Source organism: Carassius carassius, chromosome 43 (genome assembly GCF_963082965.1).
Source record: "Carassius carassius chromosome 43, fCarCar2.1, whole genome shotgun sequence".
NCBI classification, from domain to species: Eukaryota; Metazoa; Chordata; class Actinopteri; order Cypriniformes; family Cyprinidae; genus Carassius; species Carassius carassius.
Window position 1 is genome coordinate 24,472,466 of NC_081797.1, and position 24,812 is coordinate 24,497,277.

General features: G+C 36.0%; 1 protein-coding gene across 1 annotated transcript in view; it reads right to left on the reverse strand.

Annotated features, from left to right (window-relative positions):
- Positions 1-5,744: 5,744 nt before the first annotated feature.
- The window catches only part of LOC132124647 (coiled-coil domain-containing protein 136-like), a 53,119-nt gene continuing 34,051 nt past the window's right edge, over positions 5,745-24,812 (reverse strand). Inside the window, exons 4-10 of the mRNA XM_059535764.1 lie at positions 22,030-22,104; positions 15,192-15,494; positions 10,074-10,185; positions 8,146-8,410; positions 7,931-8,062; positions 6,230-6,299; positions 5,745-6,012 (exon numbers count right to left, since the gene is read on the reverse strand). Coding sequence (XP_059391747.1) covers positions 6,294-6,299; positions 7,931-8,062; positions 8,146-8,410; positions 10,074-10,185; positions 15,192-15,494; positions 22,030-22,104 — 893 coding nt within the window. The 3' untranslated portion in view covers positions 5,745-6,012; positions 6,230-6,293. The remainder of the gene's footprint in view (positions 6,013-6,229; positions 6,300-7,930; positions 8,063-8,145; positions 8,411-10,073; positions 10,186-15,191; positions 15,495-22,029; positions 22,105-24,812) is intronic.

Below are 24,812 nucleotides of genomic sequence, written 5' to 3' on the forward strand. Positions count from 1 at the left end.
TGTTTGCATTTTAAAAACACCGCCTTCCAAATTTTGGAAATGTTAAAGCAACTTTCAGTTATCATTCAACACCAAGTAATAATCATTTTATTATTATTATTATTATTATTATTATTATTACGTCATAATGGCAAAATATACATGTCACAGTCAGACATGCCCCTTTTGTAGCCTGATTAAGATTTAACTCATTTTTGGAGGTTCAGCAAAATTTTAAAAGGTTTCTAAAAGGATCACTAATGCACACACAAAACACACAAACAGTTGTACTTTTCAAAATGTTATTGAGTGATTACTGATAGGCTTGGCAAAGTAAGTAAATCCTTAAATTTAATAACTTGTAGATCTTCCTTTCCCAGCAAAACTTCCAGCAAACATTTCCTGTTAACATTTTTACCAGTTTTGCACCATCACTCCTTGATACTCAATGCTTCATTTATGAGGAGGTTTTGGTGTTGGTGAGCAGTGCTCTTTTTTTCTCAACTGTCCACAGAGCATTTTCCCAGTAGCTTTGTGAAACATCCAGGTGGTCTTGCCAAATATTACTTTTTTTCTCTCCCTCTCTCTGACAGTGGACACATGAACAAACAATGCCGCAGTTGTTTTCTTAGAATGATCTTTGCAGGAAAGGGAATAAACCCTCCTGATTTTTCTACATTTGTAAACAGGTTCAAGGACTGATGAACACCCATGTCTTAGTAATGCTACCGTAGCTTTTTCCAGCGTTGAGCATTTTTATAAAGTGTTTAGAATCCAGGGTCACACTAGCCAACCCTTCTTGAGAAAAGGGCAGTGTATCCTGGGGGTATAAACATTTGAGAAGCTGTGGGGCGAGGCAGGGAAAGTGTTGGTCTCATTGGTTTCATGTTGAAAGGGTGTTTGTTGTGAATATTTAGATCAAGTCACTTTGTTCATACATTCTTTGTTTAGCTCACGGGCAGCGTTTGAAAACTAGATGTCTGAGAGCTTCTCCAAATAACGCTGTTTTGCGCTTGGTGTAACATAAAAAAACTATGTTTCCCATGTGTATCGTGTGAGGTATTGGAGCAGTTTTTTTTAACACAGCAGTGACTTCCATGCATGGTAAAACAGTGCGGAATTGCGAAAACCTCCTCTACTACCGAGTTAACAACACACGTAAACAATCATGTTTTGCCACCGGGATCCTGCCAACATGGCGGAGACTTTGATATCGAGGGGAGGGGCTCTGTACTATGACGACAACTCCTCACTCTCAATAGTGAGAAATCTACTGACCAATAAAAGTTGATTTATTTCACATATTTGTAATATTTGGAGGGGACTTACCAGTTTAAAAAGTTGTTGCTAAGCTTTAGCCTTTTACGTTTATGTAAAAAAATTGTATGAATTCATTTTTTTAATTTTTCATAATCTGTCTATAAATAAAATGTCTTTGTATGAAATGTGATACTCAACGAAAAACACGTGTTTTTGTTGAGTAAAATATTTATACATTAGCCTTTTATAGCTCATATATGCAATTCATAGTAATGACAACTGAGAGATTGACAAATAATTGTTCCCCAAAAGCTTGTGGGACGAAAATAAAAAATGTAAAAAAGAAGTTTGAACAAAAAAATGGTGTATGAATAATCAAGTAAACTCAAGTTGCTTCCGTTCAGTAAATGTTTATCTTACACTGAACAAAATTATAAAAGCAACACTTTTGTTTTTTTCCCCCATTTTTCTTGGCCTGAACTCAAAGATTGAAGACTTTTTCTATGTACACAAAAGGCCTATTTCTCTCAAATATGTTCACAAATCTGTCTAAATCTTTGTTAGTGAGCACTTCTCCTTTGATAATCCATCCACCTCACAGGTGTGGCATATCAAGATCTTGATTAGACAGCATGATTATTGCACAGGTGTGCCTTTGGCTGGCCACTCTAAAATGTGCAGTTTTACTGTATTGGGAGGTCAAGGGCGGGTCCAAAAATCTAGTGTGACCACTATTTGCCTCACACAGTGCAACACATCTCCTTCACATTGAGTTGATCAGGTTGTTGATTGTGGCCTGTGGGATGTTGGTGAAGTTGCTGGATATTGGCAGGAACTGGAACACACTGTCGTATACGTCGATCCAGAGCATCCCAAACATGTTCAATGGTTGACATGTCCGGTGAGTATGCTGGCCATGCAAGAACTGGGATGTTTTCAGCTTCCAGGGATTGTGTACAGATGCTTGCAACATGGGGCCATGCATTATCATGCTGCAACATGAGGTGATGGTCATGGATGGCACAACAATGGGCCTTAGGATCTCGTCACAGTACAGTATCTCTGTGCATTCAAAGTGCCATCAATAAAACGTTTGTTGTCCATAACATACGCCTGCCCATACCATAACCCCACCGCCACCATGGGCCACTCGATCCACAACACTGACATCAGCAAACCGCTCACCCACCATACACGTTGTCTGTACAGGATTCATCCGTGAAGAGAACACCTCTCCAAAGTGCCAGATGCCATCGAATGTGAGCATTTGCCCACTCAAGTCTGTTACGGTGATGAACTGCAGTCAGACCCCAATGAGACCCCAATGAGGACGACAAGCATGTAGATAAGCTTCCCTCAGACGGTTTCTGACAGTTCGTGCAGAAATGCTTTGGTTATGCAAACCAATTGTTGCAGCAGCTGTCTGGGTGGCTGGTCTCAGACGATCTTGGAGGTGAAGATGCTGGATGTGGAGGTCCTGGGCTGTTGTGGTTACACGTGGTCTGAGGTTGTGAGGCCGGTGGATGTACTGCCAAATTCTCTGAAACACCTTTGGAGACGGCTTATGGCAGAGAAATGAATATTCAATTCACGAGCAACAGCTCTTTTGGACATTCCTGCAGTTAGCATGCCAATTGCATGCTCCCTCAAAACTTGCGACATCTGTGGCATTGTGCTGGTGACAAAACTACACTACAATGTTAGAGTGGCCTTTTATTGTGGCCAGCCAAATAGTGTGCATTAATCATGCTGTCTAATCAGCATCTTGATATGCCACACCTGTGAGGTGGGTGGATTATCAAAGGAGAAGTGCTTACTAACACAGATTTAGAGAGATTTGTGAACAATATTTGAGAGAAATGGGCCTTTTGTGTACATAGAAAAAGTCTTAAATCTTTGAGTTCAGCCCAAGAAAAGGGGGGGCAAAAACAAAAGTGTTGCATTTATAATTTTATAATATATAATTATTTTTTTTTAATGTAAAAGTATGTGTTCCTGTGACTGTGAGCAGCACAAAAGGTTGTGGGTTCAAATCCCAAGGAACACACATACTGGTAGAAAAAAATGTATAGCAAGAATGCACTGTGGGTTGCTTTGGATAAAAGCATCTGCTAATTGCTTAAATGCAAGTATCAATCAGAGGACAAGGCATGAAGTAGGTTGTGTACAACAGGTTTTTCAGCAAAGTTTTGGTCATACTAATAATTTATAGGCCCTTGAAATGTACATATTAAATATGATACAGGCTATTTTCATAAATAAGTATTATTGTTCAACAGAATTTTACAAATAATGTTTAGTTTAATTTATGAGAAAATTATTTATTTATTTATTTATTTGTTATTATTATCGTTTTTTTTTTTTTTTTGGCTAAAACTTTTAAACATGAATTGCCAAACAAGCATAATTTTTTCAGTTAAATTATACCCCTAAAGTGGCAACATTAAAATCAAAAATAAAAGTCATTAAAAAAAAGGCATGAACCTTTTTAGGGTTAACTGATTTCTGTAATCTTTTGGAGAGTTCACTGACTTCCAGCCTCTCTTGTCAATCATCACTGAATGTCTTCAGTAACATTCTGAAAAGTGCCACTCTTTGTAGTAGTAGCACATTGACTAGTAGTAGTCACACTGTTATTAAAGATCGTATAAGTAGCTCTTCCTTGCTGAAAGAAAAAGAAAATTAAATAAAGATAACTTTAACAATTTGTTGCTGGTCTGAGCAAGATTTAGGATGGTTTTCCAATTTGATGAGGTTGATCTCCACAGTTAGTGCTCTTCTTCCTGACCTAATGTTCCACATGATACTAGCAGAAGTGTAAAAGGAGAGCCTGAGTCATGAATGTTTGGCTTTATTTCAGTATGACAATTGATGACACTGAATTCTGAGATAGATCAGTATAGTGAAGTGTGCAGTTTCTTCCAGGAAGTCTTACTCATATTTCTCTTGAACCTTGAACACAATTTTTAACGCGATCCCTCACTGTCTAACAATTCTGCGGTTATACTGCTGAATAACCCAATAAATCTAAGACAAGGTACATTTGATATTCTTCAGCATGGCACATGTAATACTCAACTGAGGTGTTTTTAGGAAGTAGAAGTTTGCTTTAGAAGGTCTATGAAATGTTACTAGGTTAGAGATCTTTATTAGCTGCTGGAAAATCCTGACTGTAAAATATTTTACGTACTGTTCTCTAGTGTTCAAATAGTGTTACCCAGTTGGTATATTCTTGAATGTGAAGCAATGATCACAGAATTTAGAGTTCATGAGACATTGCAGGCTCATTATGAAGGTTTTCTTCGACCAATGTAATTTTTTATTTTAGGGTTTGACAGCTAACTTCCAGATCTTCCAGACGGCTATTTAAAGACAGTTCAGGAGAAAAGTATCTGCAGGGCAGAAAGTTCCCATTAAAGAAACACTCACAAAGGTTGGAACTCAATTAGTCTTTATCAGATGTAGGGCTACAGTGGGTTTCAGTTCATTGCTAATTCAGTACATTAAACACCATTAAACCTCATGGTGCATCCATATTACTCTTCAAAATATACAAATATTCTAGAAATTTGCTACTACTGTTACAACAGAATAAAAATAATAATAATTAATCATAATAATAACAACTCCATTTATTCCTAGGCTTTGATCAGCTCATCTAATCTTTGCTGACTCAGAAGTTAATGAACTAAATCAATTAAATACATTTAAAAAATAAATGAACTATAAGAGATCACATGTAATCAGTTTATCAGCTCAGTCATTATACATAATAAACAGAAGTCTGACTTAGATATTTAGTTTTTACACACATTTTATATGAATTCTACTATTTTATAACCAAATCTAAATTCTACATGTTATAATCTAAATTTTAACATTTCATAACCAAACAATTGGGAAAAGTAAAATTATTACTTTCTGGATAAAAAGCTGTTTAGTAAAGAGTTTAAAGCAGTTAAAAAATGTTTCATTCTGTTCCAACGCATGAAGAGAAATTTCAGATGACTTTAGAGAAGTTTAAGAGATACAAAATTATTTCTAATCATTATTTCTATGTCGTTGAACTAGTTAATAATTATTTAGTTTACATTTTACATTTACTTCAATGACCTTAAGAGTTTATGCACTAAATGTTAACAAAATTATGTTGTTGACAAATTATGTTCATGGGCACATAAGATTTCTTTCCAGAACTGTATGGACACATTGATTATTCTCATCAGTGTATAAATATATACAATCCTCTGTATGACAATATAGTGTTCCCTCATGCCGAAACATGCATAAAAATATACAAAAAGACTAGATTGAAGCAGTTATTGCAAACCGATATCATTGCGTAAATTCACAAAGCAATTTATAAGTTATAAAATAAATATTTTAAATATTTAATTTGATTCTTAATGCAAATTATCTTTTTAATTTAAACCTCCTTCACTGTATTTTTACTGTATTTTATTGGCCTGTTGAAATTAATACATTTTTTATACCTAATCTTATAATTTAATCTCATAATAATTAACAATATTTACAATAAGCCAACACAAAACAATCAGTAGCTAAATAGTGAATTAGTCAAAAACATTTTCTAAACTAATATGAAGTATATGTGAAATATTATAGGAAAAATATAAGCGGGACCTTTTTGTCTCAGAAGGTAGTTATTATTGCAGAAAAGAGAAACACAAACAGCATTAAACTCCAGATGTTACTGTAGAGGCTGTGATGAGTGTTGATCGTAGCGTGTGGCTTCGTCAGGTGAGAACACAGCTAAGAAAAAGGCAATCAGTCTGACTAGTTATAACAAAGTATTTCCAGCAGTCATAGCAATGTATTGTCCACAAAATAAATAAATAACCACATGACATTGTAAAGTTTAGTCGTGTGATTAAAAAGCATAAAATTTCTGATTTGTTTTTACATCAGATAACAAAGAACATCATAAAAAGCAAAACATTTATTACAGTGTTTCAAAGTTCAGCGGTACCTTTCGCTCTGCACAATATACTGTAGTTCAGACCACCGGCAGCAAATCAATGTTTTTATTAGCATCATTCCTAGAAAGTGACAAAGAAAGAGAAGGTGATAACTGCATGATTTTGGAAAGAAATGTTTGTGAAATGTAAAATGAAATCCAGAACAGCATAGAAACCTATTGATGAGTGATTAGTAGTGGGCACACAATCAAGTCTAAAGGAACATGTCCTGATGGTCTGTGTGCTTTGCACCTGTCACATCCCGCCGCTAACGTTTCATCAAAATCATCACTTGCTGATACATTGCTAATGATTTCAAACTCTCTCTCTATCTCTATCTCTTTTAGTACAAAAGCATTGAACTGAATTTACTGCATAAGGGATGTGTTCTGTTTAAAAGAATATTGTTATTCATTATGGAAATTAATAGGAAATTTGTCTGGCAGTAAAAGACCCGATCGTAATTGCATAATTACATAATACATAACTATATATCTGGGCATTTGAAACATGTATACAAAATATAAAACGAAATTATGATTTATATGTATAATTAAAGGGGTGGTGTTAATAAAAAGAACATTATTCGGTGTATTTGGTGTAATGAAATGTGTTTATTTGATTTAAGGTTAAAAAAACACATTATTTTTTACATACTGTACATTATTGTTTATCATCTATGCTCCACTTTCTGAAACGTAATTTTTAAACAAAGCTCATCGCTCTGAAAAGCGAGGTGTGCTCTGATTGGCCAGCTATGTCTCGCGTTGTGATTGGCCGAATCCCTGAAGCGTGTGACGGAAATGTTACGCCCTTTAACATATTGTGAAGCCCTGTCCGGCCTGAGCGACGAGACATAAACATAAAACCCATTATAAATATGATATAAACATGATTTCTAGTTGTGACCTCTTTTGGAAGGCCAAACAAAGTAGTCTTGCTTTCTCCACGAAACAGCGTCACACACTTTAGATCTTCTGTATGCACCAAGAGCTTGTAACACTTCAAAGAGACCGGAAAACTTGAAATCGCATCATGTGACCCCCTAAAAGCACACTGCTGTTCAAAAGTTTGGAAACAGTTAGATTTTTAAATGTTTTTTTTTAAATACGTTTCTTATGCTAATCAACGTTGCCTTTATTTGATTAAATATGCAAAAAACATCAATATTGTGTAATATTGTTGCACCTTAATATAATTATTTTCTATTTTAATATACGTTTAAACAATATTTATTCCTGTGATGTCAAGCTGAATTTTAAGCATCATCACTTCAGTGTCACATGATATTCAGAAATCATTTTAATAAGCTGATCTATTATAAGTATCAGTTTTTAAGGATTCTTTGACCCTATAAAAAGAATAGCATTTATGCAAAATAGAAATATTTTATATAACAAAATTCACTATAATTCAAAAGTTTGGTGTCAGTACATTTTTTGGTTAATCTTTATTTTAAGATGCCTTTGTTAAAGTGTAATTATACATTTAAGTACTGAGGAATATTAATTAACCATGTACTGTATGGTTAGGGTTAGGCTTGGCTATGCATAATTTATTGTTATTATAATAGCAAGTACATGTAGAACACCTTAAAATAAAGTGTAAAAAGTGCAAGGGTCTTCTTAAAAAAAAAAAAGAAAAGAAAGACAAAGAAAAGGAAAAGAAAGAAAAAGCAACATTCCTGTTTTTATCTGATCAGTGTACTGTACCTCTCTGACATCAGCAGCTCTCTCCATCTCTTCCCTGCAGCGCAGTAACTCCAGCTCCAGCTCGGCTCGCTCCTTCTGACTGCTCTCATACATTTCCCGCAGATTTTCTACTTCATTCCTTAGTCCATCGCACTAACAGATATTATCAAGCAAAGTTTAGAATGCATTTTCTTATGAAAACTCATGTGTGAATAATGGATGTCAGGGTGGTGTACCTCTCTCTGCACGTGTGTGGCCTTCTCTTCTGTCTGCTTGAGTTGATCTCTCAGTGAGAGGATCTCTGAGAAACCTCCTGTCCAGCTGGTGGGGGTCACAGGTTTACCATCAAACGATATGTTCTTCTGGATCCCAGCGTCCACCAGCCTGCAGTTGGAGCTCATAGATGAGCTTGCTGTTTCTGTCTCTGTGCCACACTGTGTGTGTTTTCCCTCTTCAGTCTCATCCTGCTCTTCTTGGACAGTGATGGAGGTACTGCCTGAACTGTAACGTCACACCCAAAATAAGATGCAAAAACTCAGGATATAGAATGTGTTGTGGCTTTTAAAACATGTCTTTCAGCTTCGATGTTGACTATACACTATTGTGTTACTTAAATAGACATAGCCAAAATCATCACAATTAAAAGATCCCAAGACTTGAACTACTTCAGTCTGTGTGCAATGAATTTATTTAATACAAGATTTTCACAATCTGAGTTGAATTACTGAAACAAATGAACTTTTCCATGGCATTCTAATTTATTGAGATGTACCTGTATTATATATATACATATATATATATATATATATATATATATATATATATATATATATATATATATATATATATATATATATATATATATATATATATAGTTTATCTGTTATATGTATATATTATTTTGCAGTTGATCATGTTTGAGTAACACAGACAAAAAAAATAATAATTAGTACAACAAAGCAATTGTGTAATTTATTCATGTTGCAGTGCACTCTTGGAGTCAGTAATTCTGAGTAACTATTAGGGGTTGCACCACTAATCTACTAGTTGACTTCAATGCTCTGCCACAATGCTTTAAGCTTTACGTTGAATAGTTGCTGGTCCTATAGAGGGCGCAACAGGATAAGAAATATTTGAAGGACTTTCACATTTATGCTCCATTTCCAAACAGTTAAAATGACAAATAAATGCATACTCTGAAAGCGCTCCACAAGACGTGTGTGATTATATTACTGGATGCTTGAAATTGAACAGAGAATGCATGTTTTAAACAGCTTATTGTACAGGTAAATTAATGGCTGTTCAGCTCCAGGTTCATGTTTAATTGTTCAATAATGACGCCATCAGTGACTAGTCAACGTCACCTCGACTTTCATCACATTCGACTTCAAAAAAAAAAACAATTCTGAAGTCGTTCAACGCTTCGTAGCTATACTAAGTCCAGAGTAAACCTAAAGTAAATGATCAACTACATACTATTCCATATTGTGTTTGTTTGTTTGTTTTAAGTAAGACTAACTATAGTAGTCAACATTTGAAGTCGATCAAAACCAAAGTTGTCCTAAAACCAAAACAAAACCTGTTTTTCTCTTAGGACAACTTTGATGAACTTTTGATGATCAGCTTCAAATGTTAACTAATATAATTATATTATACAGTGTATAATGCAGAGATTTTTGCCCATTTTGCAGTCCGGGCGAATCAACATGTCGGGGCCAGTCTGCAACTCCAATAAGAATAGACAGATTTCATAAAGAAAATCACAGTGTATGAAGGGCACAGATAGATTTTTTTAGGCAAATTTTTTAAAGACTAGTTCAATCCAGTCCAGGGGATATCCAAACATGTTTGATATTTTGACCCAGTTTAAGAACACATATTGTTTCCATCATGCATCTCCTAGTATCAAGGCACATGTTTCTGTTTGAGGTTGTTTTCTGAATGACTTGAAATGCTTGCGTTAGTGTTTGATTCTCAGCTGTTTTGTAGCTAATGTAGTTCTGTAGCTAATTTTGGAATTATGAGATTTTGAAATCTGATTATAACATTTTTTGATAATTGAACAAATATTCAACAATTTATGTTTTTGTTGTTGTTTTAGAAATATGAAAAAACTTTCATTTTATGTGCAATTTTATGATTTCAGATGTCAGAAAATGCTCACCTCCTCTTCTGCAGCATCTGCAGTCTGTGATTCAGTCTTGTGTTTTCATCTTGCAACGCATGACATTGTTCCTTCAGATTGTTACATTCATCCATCAACAGACCCACTTCACCTAATCAAGTAATGCAAGAAATTAGAAAGCTCTGACATTTACATGAATATTAACCATATTAAAGTGTATGTCTGTACAAGACACTTCTGATTAAAGCAACTTACAATAAATTGTACATATCCTGAAATAAATATGTTGGTTTAGTTTAAAAAAAACGTTCCCTGTGCACAGCCATCTCTCAAGATTTATATTGTACCATTCCTCGCCCCTTTCTTGGCCTTTCATTGACAGGAATGATCATTATAACCAGTGGGATGTATGCAGTCACCCTCGCTCTCAAAAGTTTAACGCATCTTCACATAACATTGACGATTACCCACACCATCAGCTATTCTCCAGGAGCTCTTCCCACTGGACAATGTGTGCTGCAAACTTTTCCGAAATGTTTCAGGGCTCCACCCTTTATTAAAACTAGTATGATTTATGGTCATAACTACAGGACGCTAACCAGCTTTACAAATTGAGCGAATCCATCATGCACTGATTTTAAAATGATGTCAACATGTACATCAGTGGATGTTTCAGACATAGTCTAAATAAAAACATTCACATATCTGACAAACAATTTACAGATAGTTGAATTTATACTCATATTATGATCAGAATTTCATATTAGAAAATAACATTGTATCCATAAATCCTCTATTGTAGCTTTTGAGACCAGGTTTTTAAAAATATATATATGATATATGGAGAGTGTGAATTCCACATTAATTGAAATGTATTATTGCCCTGTCAGGTTTCATAAACTGGACAAGAGCAGAACATTATTGCTTTAAGTAATACAATATGCTAAATCCGATTAATTTTCTTCTCTTTTAGACAAAAACAAACATAACCCCAGGTATTTATTCAATACAGTGGCTAAATTAACGAAAAATAAAGCCTCAACAAGTGTTGACTTTTCCCAACACTACAGCAGTAATGACTTTATGAACTACTTTACTTCTAAAATCGTTACTATTAGAGATAAAATTGCAACCATTCAGCCGTCAGCTACAGTATCACATCAGACAGTGCACTATAGACCCCCTGAGGAACAGTTCCATTCATTCTGTACTATAGGAGAGGAAGAATTGTATAAACTTGTTAAATCATCTAAACCAACAACATGTATGTTAGACCCTATACCATCTAAGCTCCTAAAAGAGGTGCTTCAAGAAGTCATAGATCCTCTTCTGACTATTATTAATTCCTCATTGTCATTAGGACATGTCCCCAAAACCTTCAAACTGGCTGTTATTAAGCCTCTCATCAAAAAACCACAACTTGACCCCAAAGAACTAGTTAATTATAGACCAATCTCGAATCTCCCTTTTCTGTCCAAGATACTAGAAAAGGTGGTATCCACACAATTATATTCCTTCTTAGAGAAAAATGGTATATGTGAGGATTTCCAGTCAGGATTTAGACCGTATCATAGTACTGAGACTGCTCTTCTTAGAGTTACAAATGATCTGCTCTTATCATCTGATCGTGGGTGTATCTCTCTATTAGTTTTATTGGATCTTAGTGCTGCGTTTGACACAATTGACCACAACATTCTTTTGCATAGACTTGAATACTTTGTTGGCATCAGTGGAAGTGCATTAGCATGGTTTAAATCGTACTTATATGACCGCCATCAGTTCGTAGCAGTGAATGAAGATGTATCCTATCGATCACAAGTGCAGTATTGAGTACCTCAAGGCTCAGTACTAGGGCCGCTACTCTTCACGCTTTATATGTTACCCTTGGGAGATATCATCAGGAAACAAGGTGTTAGCTTTCACTGTTATGCTGATGATACTCAGCTCTATATTTCTTCGCAGCCCGGTGAAACACACCAATTTGAAAAACTAATGGATTGCATAGTCGATATAAAAAACTGGATGACGAGTAATTTCTTACTGCTAAATTCTGAAAAAACAGAAGTGTTAATTATAGGACCTAAAAACTCTGTTTGTAATAACCTGGAACACTGTCTAAGACTTGATGGTTGCTCTGTCAATTCTTCATCATCAGTTAGGAACCTAGGTGTGCTACTTGATCGCAATCTTTCCTTAGAAAGCCACGTTTCTAGCATTTGTAAAACTGCATTTTTCCATCTCGAAAATATATCTAAATTACGGCCTATGCTCTCAATGTCAAATGCAGAAATGTTAATCCATGCATTTATGACCTCAAGGTTAGATTATTGTAATGCTTTATTGGGTGGTTGTTCTGCACGCTTAGTAAACAAACTACAGCTAGTCCAAAATGCAGCAGCAAGAGTTCTTACTAGAACCAGGAAGTATGACCATATTAGCCCGGTCCTGTCAACACTGCACTGGCTCCCTATCAAGCATCGCATAGATTTTAAAATATTGCTTATTACTTATAAAGCCCTGAATGGTTTAGCACCTCAGTATTTGAATGAGCTCCTTCTCAAAACTCAGGCAATTTGATAATACCTAGAATATCAAAATCAACTGCAGGCGGCAGATCCTTTTCCTATTTGGCGCCCAAACTCTGGAATAACCTACCTAACATTGTTCGGGAGGCAGACACACTCTTGCAGTTTAAATCTAGATTAAAGACCCATCTCTTCAACCTGGCATACACATAACATACTAATATGCTTTTATTATCCAAATCCGTTAAAGGATTTTTAGGCTGCATTAATTAGGTAAACCGGAACCGGAAACACTTCCCATAACAACCTATGTACTTGCTACATCATTAGAAGAATGGCATCTACGCTAATATTTGTCTGTTTCTCTCTTGTTCCGAGGTCACCGTGGCCACCAGATCCAGTCTGTGTCCAGATCAGAGGGTCACTGCAGTCACCCGGATCCAGTACGTATCCAGACCAGATGGTGGATCAGCACCTAGAAAGGACCTCTACATCCCTGAAAGACAGCGGAGACCAGGACAACTAGAGCCCCAGATACAGATCCCCTGTAAAGACCTTGTCTCAGAGGAGCACCAGGACAAGACCACAGGAAACAGATGATTCTTCTGCACAATCTGACTTTGCTGCAGTCTGGAATTGAACTACTGGTTTCGTCTGGTCAGAGGAGAACTGGCCCCCCAACTGAGCCTGGTTTCTCCCAAGGTTTTTTTCTCCATTCTGTCACCGATGGAGTTTCGGTTCCTTGCCGCTGTCGCCTCTGGCTTGCTTAGTTGGGGACACTTCATCTACAGCGATATCGTTGACTTGATTGCAAATAAATGCACAGACACTATTTAACTGAACAGAGATGACATAACTGAATCCAATGATGAACTGCCTTTAACTCTCATTTTTGCATTATTGACACTGTTTTCCTAATGAATGTTGTTCAGTTGCTTTGACGCAATGTATTTTGTTTAAAGCGCTATATAAATAAAGGTGACATTGACATTTAGCACCTCAGTATTTGAATGAGCTCCTTTTACATTATAATCCTCTACGTCCGCTACGTTCTCAAAACTCAGGCAATTTGATAATACCTAGAATATCAAAATCAACTGCGGGCGGCAGATCCTTTTACTATTTGGCGCCCAAACTCTGGAATAACCTACCTAACATTGTTCGGGAGGCAGACACACTCTTGCAGTTTTAATCTAGATTAAAGACCCATCTCTTTAACCTGGTTTACACATAACATACTAATATGCTTTTAATATCCAGATCCGTTAAAGGATTTTTAGGCTGCATTAATTAGGTAAACCGGAACCGGAAACATAATGTACTTCCTACATCATTAGAAGAATGGCATCTACGCTAATATTTGTCTGTTTCTCTCTTATTCCGAGGTCACCGTAGCCACCAGATCCAGTCTGTATCCAGATCAGAGGGTCACTGCAGTCACCCGGATCCAGTACGTATCCAGACCAGATGGTGGATCAGCACCTAGAAAGGACCTCTATTGCCCTGAAAGACAGCGGAGACCAGGACAACTAGAGCCCCAGATACAGATCCCCTGTAAAGACCTTGTCTCAGAGGGCCACCAGGACAAGACCACAGGAAACAGATGATTCTTCTGCACAATCTGACTTTGCTGCAGCCTGGAATTGAACTACTGGTTTCGTCTGGTCAGAGGAGAACTGGCCCCCCAACTGAGCCTGGTTTCTCCCAAGGTTTTTTTCTCCCTTCTGTCACCGATGGAGTTTCGGTTCCTTGCTGCTGCCGCCTCTGGCTTGCTTAGTTGGGGTCACTTCATCTACAGCGATATCGTTGACTTGATTGCAAATAAATGCACAGACACTATTTAACTGAACAGAGATGACATCACTGAATTCAATGATGAACTGCCTTTAACTATAATTTTGCATTATTGACACACTGTTTTCCTAATGAATTATGTTCAGTTGCTTTGACGCAATGTATTTTGTTTAAAGCGCTATATAAATAAAGGTGACTTGACAATATAATATTATTATTTAAACATAGCGGTAGCACTTTAAGGATCAATTCTCACTATTAACTAGTTGCTTATTAGCATGCATAGTACTAGCATATTAGCTGTTTATAAGTACTTATAAAGCACATATTAATGTCTTATTCTGCATCACCATATCTTAAATCCCTTAGATCCCGACTCCGTACCTACACTATCTTACCTATTATTAATAAGCAGCAAAATAGTAGTTTACTGAGGCAAACGTCGTATTTAAGAGTTAGTTAATATGAGAGTTGGTCCCCAAACTAAAGTGTGACCAAACTGGGTAAGTGGGATATCTAGTTTTCCACTGGGGATTGTTAAAGTTTTTAAGTGAATATTGAATACAAAACCTTTTTATATTGCGTGTTCTGTATAAACAGGATTTATTTTAAAGTGAATAATTACATTTTAATACACATTCATTAGTAATAATTGTTTTAGTAACCTTAGATCAGTTCAGTTGTAAAACTAACCATGCTTTTAGGTATAATTCCTCATGTTTAATAATTTATACTGTAATAATGTTAATAATGTTCACAGTTGATTATGTTAGCTCTAGATATCAAAGTAAATGCAGTACTCAGTCTCAGAGCTCTTTCAGTGTGTTTCTGTTCTCACCCTCCTTCCTCTGCTGCAGACGGCTCTGGCTCTTCATCTCTATTTCCGCTCGGAGCGTGACGATCTCCAGCTCGTACTCCTGTCCCGTGTTCTCCAGTCGTGAGATTTCGGCCCGTAGGCGACAGAGCTCCTCCTGCAGACTGGCGATGTCGTTCTCTCTTTCGGCTGCGGCGTCCTCCGCCGCCTGCTGCTGCAGCAGCACCTCCTCCTGTGCCACCCGCAGCTCTTCCTGTGCCTCCAGGAGCTCGCTCTCCTTCTCCTCTTCCAGACTGTCCATCTCTTCCTGGACAGAGCGAAGCTGTGCTACAGGGAGCAGAAGATCATAAGAAATTAGGGGTGTAATGGTACACATACGTGTACTGAAAATGTCCGGTATGGGTCTTTCAGTTCGGTACACATGTGTACCAAACAAATTGTTCCTTTTTTTTTTCAAGAAATTCAGACAATAAATGCCGTTTTGACATTCTTTGATGTGTGATGAGAGTGATGAGGGTAACATATAGAGCGTGAAGAGTAACAGCCCTAGTACAGAGCCTTGAGGTACTCCATACTGCACTTGTGATCGATATGATACCTCTTCATTCACTACTACGAATTGATGGCGGTCATATAAGTATGATTTAAACCATGCTAATGCACTTCCATTAATGCCAACAAAGTGTTCAAGTCTATGCAAAAGCATGTTGTGGTCAATTATGTCAAACGCAGCACTAAGATCCAATAGAATAGAGAGATACAACGGCACCATGGACACGCCCTTTAACAAAAACTCTAGATATTCACATATATTTCGCTGTATTATAACGTCTCAGATCACACAGCTGTGGGAGTGAGTGCGATCATCCCTTCCTCTTTAATACGAGTTATAGCACACAATGAACATGAATGAACAGCTCATGCCTCATGTAAACACTCAGTCAGTTTGTCAACCGTGGAGAGACATCATTAAAACAGGTTGTAATTTAATTTACCTCAGGCATAAAATATATTAAATATCAGGTGTATACAGCTCGTCAGTTCACCAGAGAAATTAAGAATTAAGTCTAGTGAAGAGCATTTTGTGAAATATTAGACTATATGGTGACACTTTATTTTGATAGTCCACTTTAGTACGGTGTACATTTTAGGACATCCTCAGACCTCAGTCATCAAATGAAAAGGCGTCATGCCTCAGACTAAAAGGCTTCAGTCATCGGACAAAACGGCATCGCGCCTCTGACTGAAAAGCTTCAGGTCTCAGGAAAAACGACGTCAGGTGTCAGGTCTCATACAATAAACATTAGGTATCAGACGAAACGGACTCAGAAAAAAAGTCATCAGACGAAACGGATTCAGGCAAAAAGTCATCAGACGAAACGGACTCAGAAAAAAAGTCATCAGACGAAACGGACTCAGGTGGAATATAGCGTTGCCCCGCCCCATGTGACGTCACACGCACACCGTTCACAGGAAGTGGTATATCATGGTTGATTGATGGCAAAAGGAGGTAAGCAGCGTTTGATATTTCATATTTTAACAGTTTTATTCAAATGTTACACTAATTAAGTTACATAGGGAAGAGAACATGCTTTTCGAGAGTCTTGTGTGCACGTTTAGAAAGTTAGTTAGCCATATTTCAGCTAGCGAGCTTTTATTTTGGCCAAGTAGTAAAGTTACCCTTACGAAAAATAACCATGGTTTTACTATCAAAAAACAAAACAAAACAAAAAACAAATGGTCGATATAGTTAAATCATGGTATCCACAGATTAACATGATTTTGCTACTAACCAAAGTTTAACCATGGTGTTTGATGTAAAACTGTGGTTATACAAATGGTACGTTAATCATTACACTAAAAAAACGTTACTACACATTTATTATAATAAAACCACAATGCATTATATATAGAAAAACTTTGTTGTTTCATCTCATAAATAATCATAACAATTATACGTATAAAACTTACTTATTTGTGGATGTAACTTTTATGAGTATGATTATGTATAACACGCAATATACACCATGCTAAATCCACATGATTTATAATGGTTTATAAGTCTTATATCTTGACATTATTTATTTAAAATATATACAGTATCTTACTATCTTATTGATATTACAATAAATTTGGTTAAAATCAAAAGTATTACATATTACACATTCATCTGATCAGATTTTTGATATGATGGCTGTTTAAGGAAAAATAATATTTTTATTTTCATTATTATTGTTGTAGTTATTTATAGTGGTATTTGCCTGCTTTGAGTAAAGTAACAAAACAACAATGCCAAGATATGAGACTTGTATTATATCTAAGGGAAACATTCTGTTGTAACTTAAGTGGATGCATTATATTCATTGCATATTATAAATCATAATCTTAAATGCTATAACCACAAATAAGTAAATTATACTTACATTATAACACATTAAAACTGTTATGATTACTCATGAGATGATATGACATATTACAAAGTTTTTTTTCTAATACATTATTCATAAATTATAAGAGCATTCTTATGGCATTATAATGAGTTTTAAATACGGGCTTCATAGGAAGTGTTACCGTTAAGTTTAATCGATAATGTACTTCTTCACTGATGTTATACAATATCCTTGTACAAATGAAAAAAAAAATGTTAACAGCATATAATGCTTTTATCTTGCAGTGAAACGCATCTAAGAAGATGAATAAAATCAAGTTAGCCACAGAGATGGCATCGTCCAAGAGCACAGGCATGTATTTTTCTTTTCTGCATCGGTAAGAACACTATTAACTCAAAGAAAGTATATGTAAACATTTAAACATCATAGACTAATAATAAACAAGAGTGCAGATTAAGTAACAAATTATATAAATTAAAACCACCCAAGATCAGTAAACAATCTTTAACTATTACTGTATTCATTTTATATTAAGGGAGTTAGTTCATCCAGAGGCACTGAGTGAACTTTGTGTCCTGAAACCAGAATCAGTTGGGAAGAATGGAATCAATTCTACCCCATAAAAGGCTTACACAGGTAATTCACAACTCTGTGTGTTTGTCTGTGTGCGCACAGCTATATCTTAATGTCTTCAAGACTCATCATTTGTGTTCGTTTCTTTAGGTCCCCTTCCAGATGCTTATGTCTTGGCTTCTGGTGCAAAACTAATTCAGATTAATCCCAAGCCTTTGCTGCCACACATACTTGAGGGCATGTCAAAAGTAGAGTTGTACCTCTTGGCAGTCCACTTTCATACCAATGTCCCCCTATAGCTGCAGGTGTTCCTGATGTTAATTTTTCCCCACTACCTGTGCTTGGTTTTCAGTTTGGCTGTCATTTTAAAATAGTCCAGTCGGACGAGTGCATGATCCATCTGAAACATTCCAGTTTGGACTAGTGGAGGTAAAAAGCACCTCTGCTGAAAACATTGCTCAGGCTCCATTTATGAAAATTCAAAGAGGACTAGCCAAACTTAAAGAGACCCATAAGTACTACTGGCAGGTACAAGGTCAGACTGCAGTCACTGGTCTACTCTGGTGTGACTTTGTGACTGAGACAAAATCAGATTTCATAATACAGATGATCTGGCGAGATGATGCCTTCATAACATCAATGAAAGTACTATTATAACGTTTACCAGGATGTGTATCTTTCAGTGGTATGAATGGACAGATTCTGTTCATATTATAGTATGAACCTAAGATTTATTTTTACATTCATAGTAAATATATACTTTATGTAGTTGAGTAGTATGTAGCATATTTTGTAGATCTTTTGTAGACAGTAGTAGATCTTTTGTAACAAATTAGATGCATCACAAATTATAACAATAAATATATATTGTACTTGCTATTAATCAGAAATATGTACATACCGAGGTGAATACTTTGTTTTGTATTAAATCTTCTGTAATGTATATGATATGCATATTCTTTTACTAGTTGTGTATATTTACATTTGATACATTGTATGATATAACAAATATGATTTTTTCACGAGTTAATATAAAAATACTTTTCATTGTCAACTATTTCATTGTCTGTCAAATTATTTTCAGGGACATTTTATTTAAATAATTTCATTATACAAAATATAAAATTTTACATTACAATAAAAAAAAAAGTAAAAACACATTTAATGATGGTAGGTATTAAAGGTATGCACTGCAACTAACTGAAAAGGTTAAAAAAAATAATAATAAATAAAAAACTACTATCAAATGTTAACACTGTAACAGTACTATTGTAATAATCACAGTCATTCTTAAAAATCTAATATACATTCACTGCTCAAGAAACATTGGTCCCTGGTAAAAAACCATAAAACAGCAATTATGCCAGATCTGATTAATAGTTCCTGACAAGGTGAGTGGCACAACAGAATCCCAGATGTGTATTTCCTTGACCCTTCTAATCACCCTTTCCACCAGAAGTCTGAGGCGTACAGTGACCTGTGTTTTTTCACAGTCCTGTTTGCTGAACTGCTTGGCACATTTGAAAGATGGAATGATCTGTCTAGCACCAACACTGGAGAGCATATCTTCAATAGTGAACCCCTTGTCTGCCATAACCACATCTCCACTGCACCACACAGAGTTACCCCAAGCAGACCTTTGAGTGTGGTTGTGCACTTATAACTTCAGAGTGGAGTTTCAGTGATGTAGGGCTTTCACAGCAGATTTCTGTACAGTCCAGGATGACATGCAGGTTTGGATTGAACAAACAGTAATTCTCTGGCATGGAGGAGCTTATTTGTTGCCTGGACATCTAAATGGGTACTGGATCCAGGCAATGGTCCTGCTCAGCATGGTCACGCTTACCCAGAAAATGTCAGCGATAACTTGATTGACTGAAACAACAAATATATATTTAATTATAAGACAGAACCATTGTTTTTACAAAATCATTAAATTCAACAACTAGTGTTAGACTCATACAGGTATGTTATAATTAGACCAACATTTCAATCTAATAGCTTGAAAGAATTCGCTTTACCCAGACGTAAAGTGACCATGGTTTTATTATAGTAAAAGTGTAGTAACATGTTTTTTTAAGTGTAATGATTAACGTACCATTTGTATAACCACAGTTTTACATCAAACACCATGGTTAAACTATGGTTAGTAGCAAAACCATGGTTAATCTGTGGATACCATGATTTAACTATATCGACCATTTGTTTTTTGTTTTGTTTTGTTTTTTGATAGTAAAACCATGGTTATTTTCGTAAGGGTAGTTTTACTACTTGGCCAAAATAAAAGCTCGCTAGTTGCAATATGGCTAACTAACTTTCTAAACGTGCACACAAGACTCTCGAAAAGCATGTTATCTTCCCTATATAACTTAATAAGTGTAACATTTGAATAAAACTGTTAAAATATAAAATATCAAACGCTGCTTACCTCCTTTTGCCATCAATCAACCATGATATACCACTTCCTGTGAACGGCGTGCGTGTGACGTCACATGGGGCGGGGCAACGCTATACTTCCCCCTCGTCTGATGACTTTTTGCCTGAGTCCGTTTCGTCTGATGACTTTTTGCCTGAGTCCGTTTCGTCTGATGACTTTTTGCCTGAGTCCGTTTCGTCTGATGACTTTTTGCCTGAGTCCGTTTCGTCTGATGACTTTTTGCCTGAGTCCGTTTCGTCTGATGACTTTTTGTCTGAGTCCGTTTCGTCTGATGACTTTTTGCCTGAGTCCGTTTCGTCTGATGACTTTTTGTCTGAGTCCGTTTCGTCTGATGACTTTTTGCCTGAGTCCGTTTCGTCTGATGACTTTTTGTCCGAGTCCGTTTAGTCTGATGACTTTTTGCCTGAGTCCATTTCGTCTGATGACTTTTTTTCTGAGTCCGTTTTTTCTGATGACTTTTTTTCTGAGTCCGTTTCATCTGATACCTAACGTTTATTGTATGAGACCTGACACCTGACGTCGTTTTTCCTGAGACCTGAAGCTTTTCAGTCAGAGGCGCGATGCCGTTTTTGTCCGATGACTGAAGCCTTTTAGTCTGAGGCATGACGCCTTTTCATTTGATGACTGAGGTCTGAGGATGTCCTAAAATGTACACCGTACTTTAGACATTCTACTAACAGTAAGTAACTTTGTAACTGCAGCAGTTAGTAGAGTAATAGTAGACTGTCTGCTTAATATCTTCTAACACTTTCTTTGTCAACTTACTGTATACTAACCCTGAACCTACCCCTAACACTAACCCTAAACCTACCCTAACAGTCTACTCTGAGGGTTAGTAGACATGTAGTTGCAAATTAATGAGAATTAGTCGACATGTAGTTGACATTTAGTTACAAAGTTACTTATAGTTAGTAGAATGTCTAAAGTGGACTATCAAAATAAAGTGTAACCGAGTATATACTCATTATACTTTACCAGTTAGTGATGTGTTAATTATGTAATGTATGTTTTTAAGAAAACATTTTATGAAACAAAATGACTCTGTAATTTATTATTTATTATTATTTAGAAAAACAATACAAATCTTTGCATGCAAATTTTTGTATTTGAGTGTTATTATAGTTATTAAGTTTGGACTCTTTTTTAAGAGATTTTTATCAATAAGAAAATTTTAATTATAAGTGAATTTATTTAAAGAAAGAGCAATTTTTCTCCACGCTGTATGAGACCCCCGAACTGTGACATGAAAAATGCTGGCAATAATTTTTGTGTACCGTTACACCCCGTAAAATATGCATGATATTGAATGACAAGCTTGGAAAATTCACTTCCCTCCTTCCCAGTATTTTGAAATAATAGTTTACTCCACACAAACAGACAGCATATGCTTTGTTATTCTGTCATCTAATCTAATGATTATCATCAAATCATCTTGGGTTTGAGTATTTATAGTCACTGTTACCTTGCAGACACTGGATCTGTCTCGTGAAGGCCTCGGCCTGATGAGCACTAGCTAAACGCTCCTCCTCAAGAAGACCTGGATAGAGATTGAGAAAAACATTTGAAATAGCTGAAATATTTAACTTTTTAATAACACAATTATGTATAAGTTTTGTTTTATCTAATATCATCACAGATAAACAATCAAAAGTGAGCTTATGATATAATTTATTTCTGCTCTGACAATGACTAAATCAGATCCTCTCTTCACATGTTACTAAATGAAGTGTTGCAGTGAAATACAGTGATAGTTAAACTGCACTCTACTGAAAGTAGACGACCAGAACAATTGTTGTATGGCTGTATTTTGTACCCCAAACCAGAGAAATATGTAAGTTCAGGGCAGGGCTTGAAATAGGCCAGTTCTCAGCATTACTCTATATATTGACAATTTTTGTGTCCATAGAACTGGAAATACAGGCAGGTATTTTATACAACAGTGCACTAAAAACCCTCATCAGAGGCAGATAATGAGCCCCCACTTATAAAATCTTTGTTAGTTAACAAAATAACAATGAACAATACTTCGAATGCTTTTAAAGGATCTGAGCTAACATGGAATAACAATGTTGTACTTTTATCAACTAACGTAAACAAAGATATTAAATACTGTCATTGTTAGTCAATGCATCAAATATTAAACTTCATCCCTCCTGGGGTGGCGCCACTCTTCTCTCTAGAAATATGGCAAATAGTCTTAGAGTTTATACTTGACTAACTGGGGCCCAGGTCAGGAAGCAGACAGACTGGCTAAACCAACCGTCTGCTAGCTGCCTCCCGTCACAGAGGTCAGTTAATTCTCAGCACATAGAGACTTTTTCACCTAGATATCACACTATAGAGACTGTGTCTGTTCCCCGAACTAGAAAATACAAAAAACGTCCAAACCAAGTTAAGATTAACAAATTAATGGAGGTTCTACAAATAAAAAACAGAAGCAATATGTATAAACAAATGATAAAGCTTGGCTTATTGAATATCAGATCCCTTTCTACGAAAACACTTTTTGTAAATAATATGATCACTGATCATAATATAGATGTACTCTGTTTGACAGAAACCTGGCTAAAACCTGATGATTACATTATTTTAAATGAGTCCACCCCCCAAGATTACTGTTATAAACATGAGCCGCGTCTAAAAGGCAAAGGTGGAGGTGTTGCTTCAATTTATAACAACGTTTTCAGGATTTCTCAGAGGACAGGCTTCAATTATAACTCGTTTGAAGTAATGGTGCTTCATATAACATTATCCAGAGAAACAAATGTTAATGATAAATCCCCTGTTATGTTTGTACTGGCTACTGTATACAGGCCACCAGGGCACCATACAGACTTTATTAAAGAGTTTGGTGATTTTACATCCGAGTTAGTTCTGGCTGCAAATAAAGTTTTAATAGTTGGCGATTTTAATATCCATGTTGATAATGAAAAAGATGCATTGGGATCAGCATTTATAGATATTCTGAACTCTATTGGTGTTAGACAACACGTTTCAGGACCTACTCATTGTTGAAATCATACTCTAGATTTAATACTGTCACATGGAATTGATGTTGATAGTGTTGAAATTATTCAGCCAAGTGATGATATCTCAGATCATTATTTAATTCTGTGCAAACTTCATATAGCCAAAATTTTAAATTCTACTTCTTGTTACAGGTATGGAAGAACCATCACTACCACAAAAGACTGCTTTTTAAGTTATCTTCCTGATGTATCCAAATTCCTTAGCATATCCAAAACCTTAGAACAACTTGATGATGTAACAGAAACTATGGACTCTCTCTTTTTTAGCACTTTAAATAAAGTTGCTCCTTTACGCTTAAGGAAGGTTTAGGAAAACAGTTTGACACCATGGTATAATGAGCGTACTCGCACCCTAAAGAGAGCAGCCCGAAAAATGGAGCGCAGCTGGAGGAAAACCAAACTAGAGGTATTTCGTATTGCTTGGCGGGAAAGTAACATATCCTACAGAAAAGCATTAAAACCTGCTAGATCCGATTACTTTTCTTCTCTTTTAGAAGAAAACAAACATAACCCCAGGTATTTATTCAATACAGTGGCTAAATTAACGAAAAATAAAGCCTCAACAAGTGTTGACATTTCCCAACACCACAGCAGTAATGACTTTATGAACTACTTTACTTCTAAAATCGATACTATTAGAGATAAAATTGCAACCATTCAGTCGTCAGCTACAGTATCACATCAGACAGTGCACTATAGACCCCCTGAGGAACAGTTCCACTCATTCTCTACTATAGGAGAGGAAAAATGGTATAAACTTCTTAAATCATCTAAACCAACAACATATATGTTAGACCCTATACCATCTAAGCTCCTAAAAGAGGTGCTTCCAGAAGTCATAGATCCTCTTCTGACTATTATTAATTCCTCATTGTCATTAGGATATGTCCCCAAAACCTTCAAACTGGCTGTTATTAAGCCTCTCATTAAAAAACCACAACTTGACCCCAAAGAACTAGTAAATTATAGACCAATCTCGAATCTCCCTTTTCTGACCAAGATACTAGAAAAGGTGGCATCCTCACAATTATATTCCTTCTTAGAGAAAAATGGTATATGTGAGGATTTCCAGTCAGGATTTAGACCGTATCATAGTACTGAGACTGCTCTTCTTAGAGTTACAAATGATCTGCTCTTATCATCTGATCGTGGGTGTATCTCTCTATTAGTTTTATTGGATCTTAGTGCTGCGTTTGACACAATTGACCACAACATT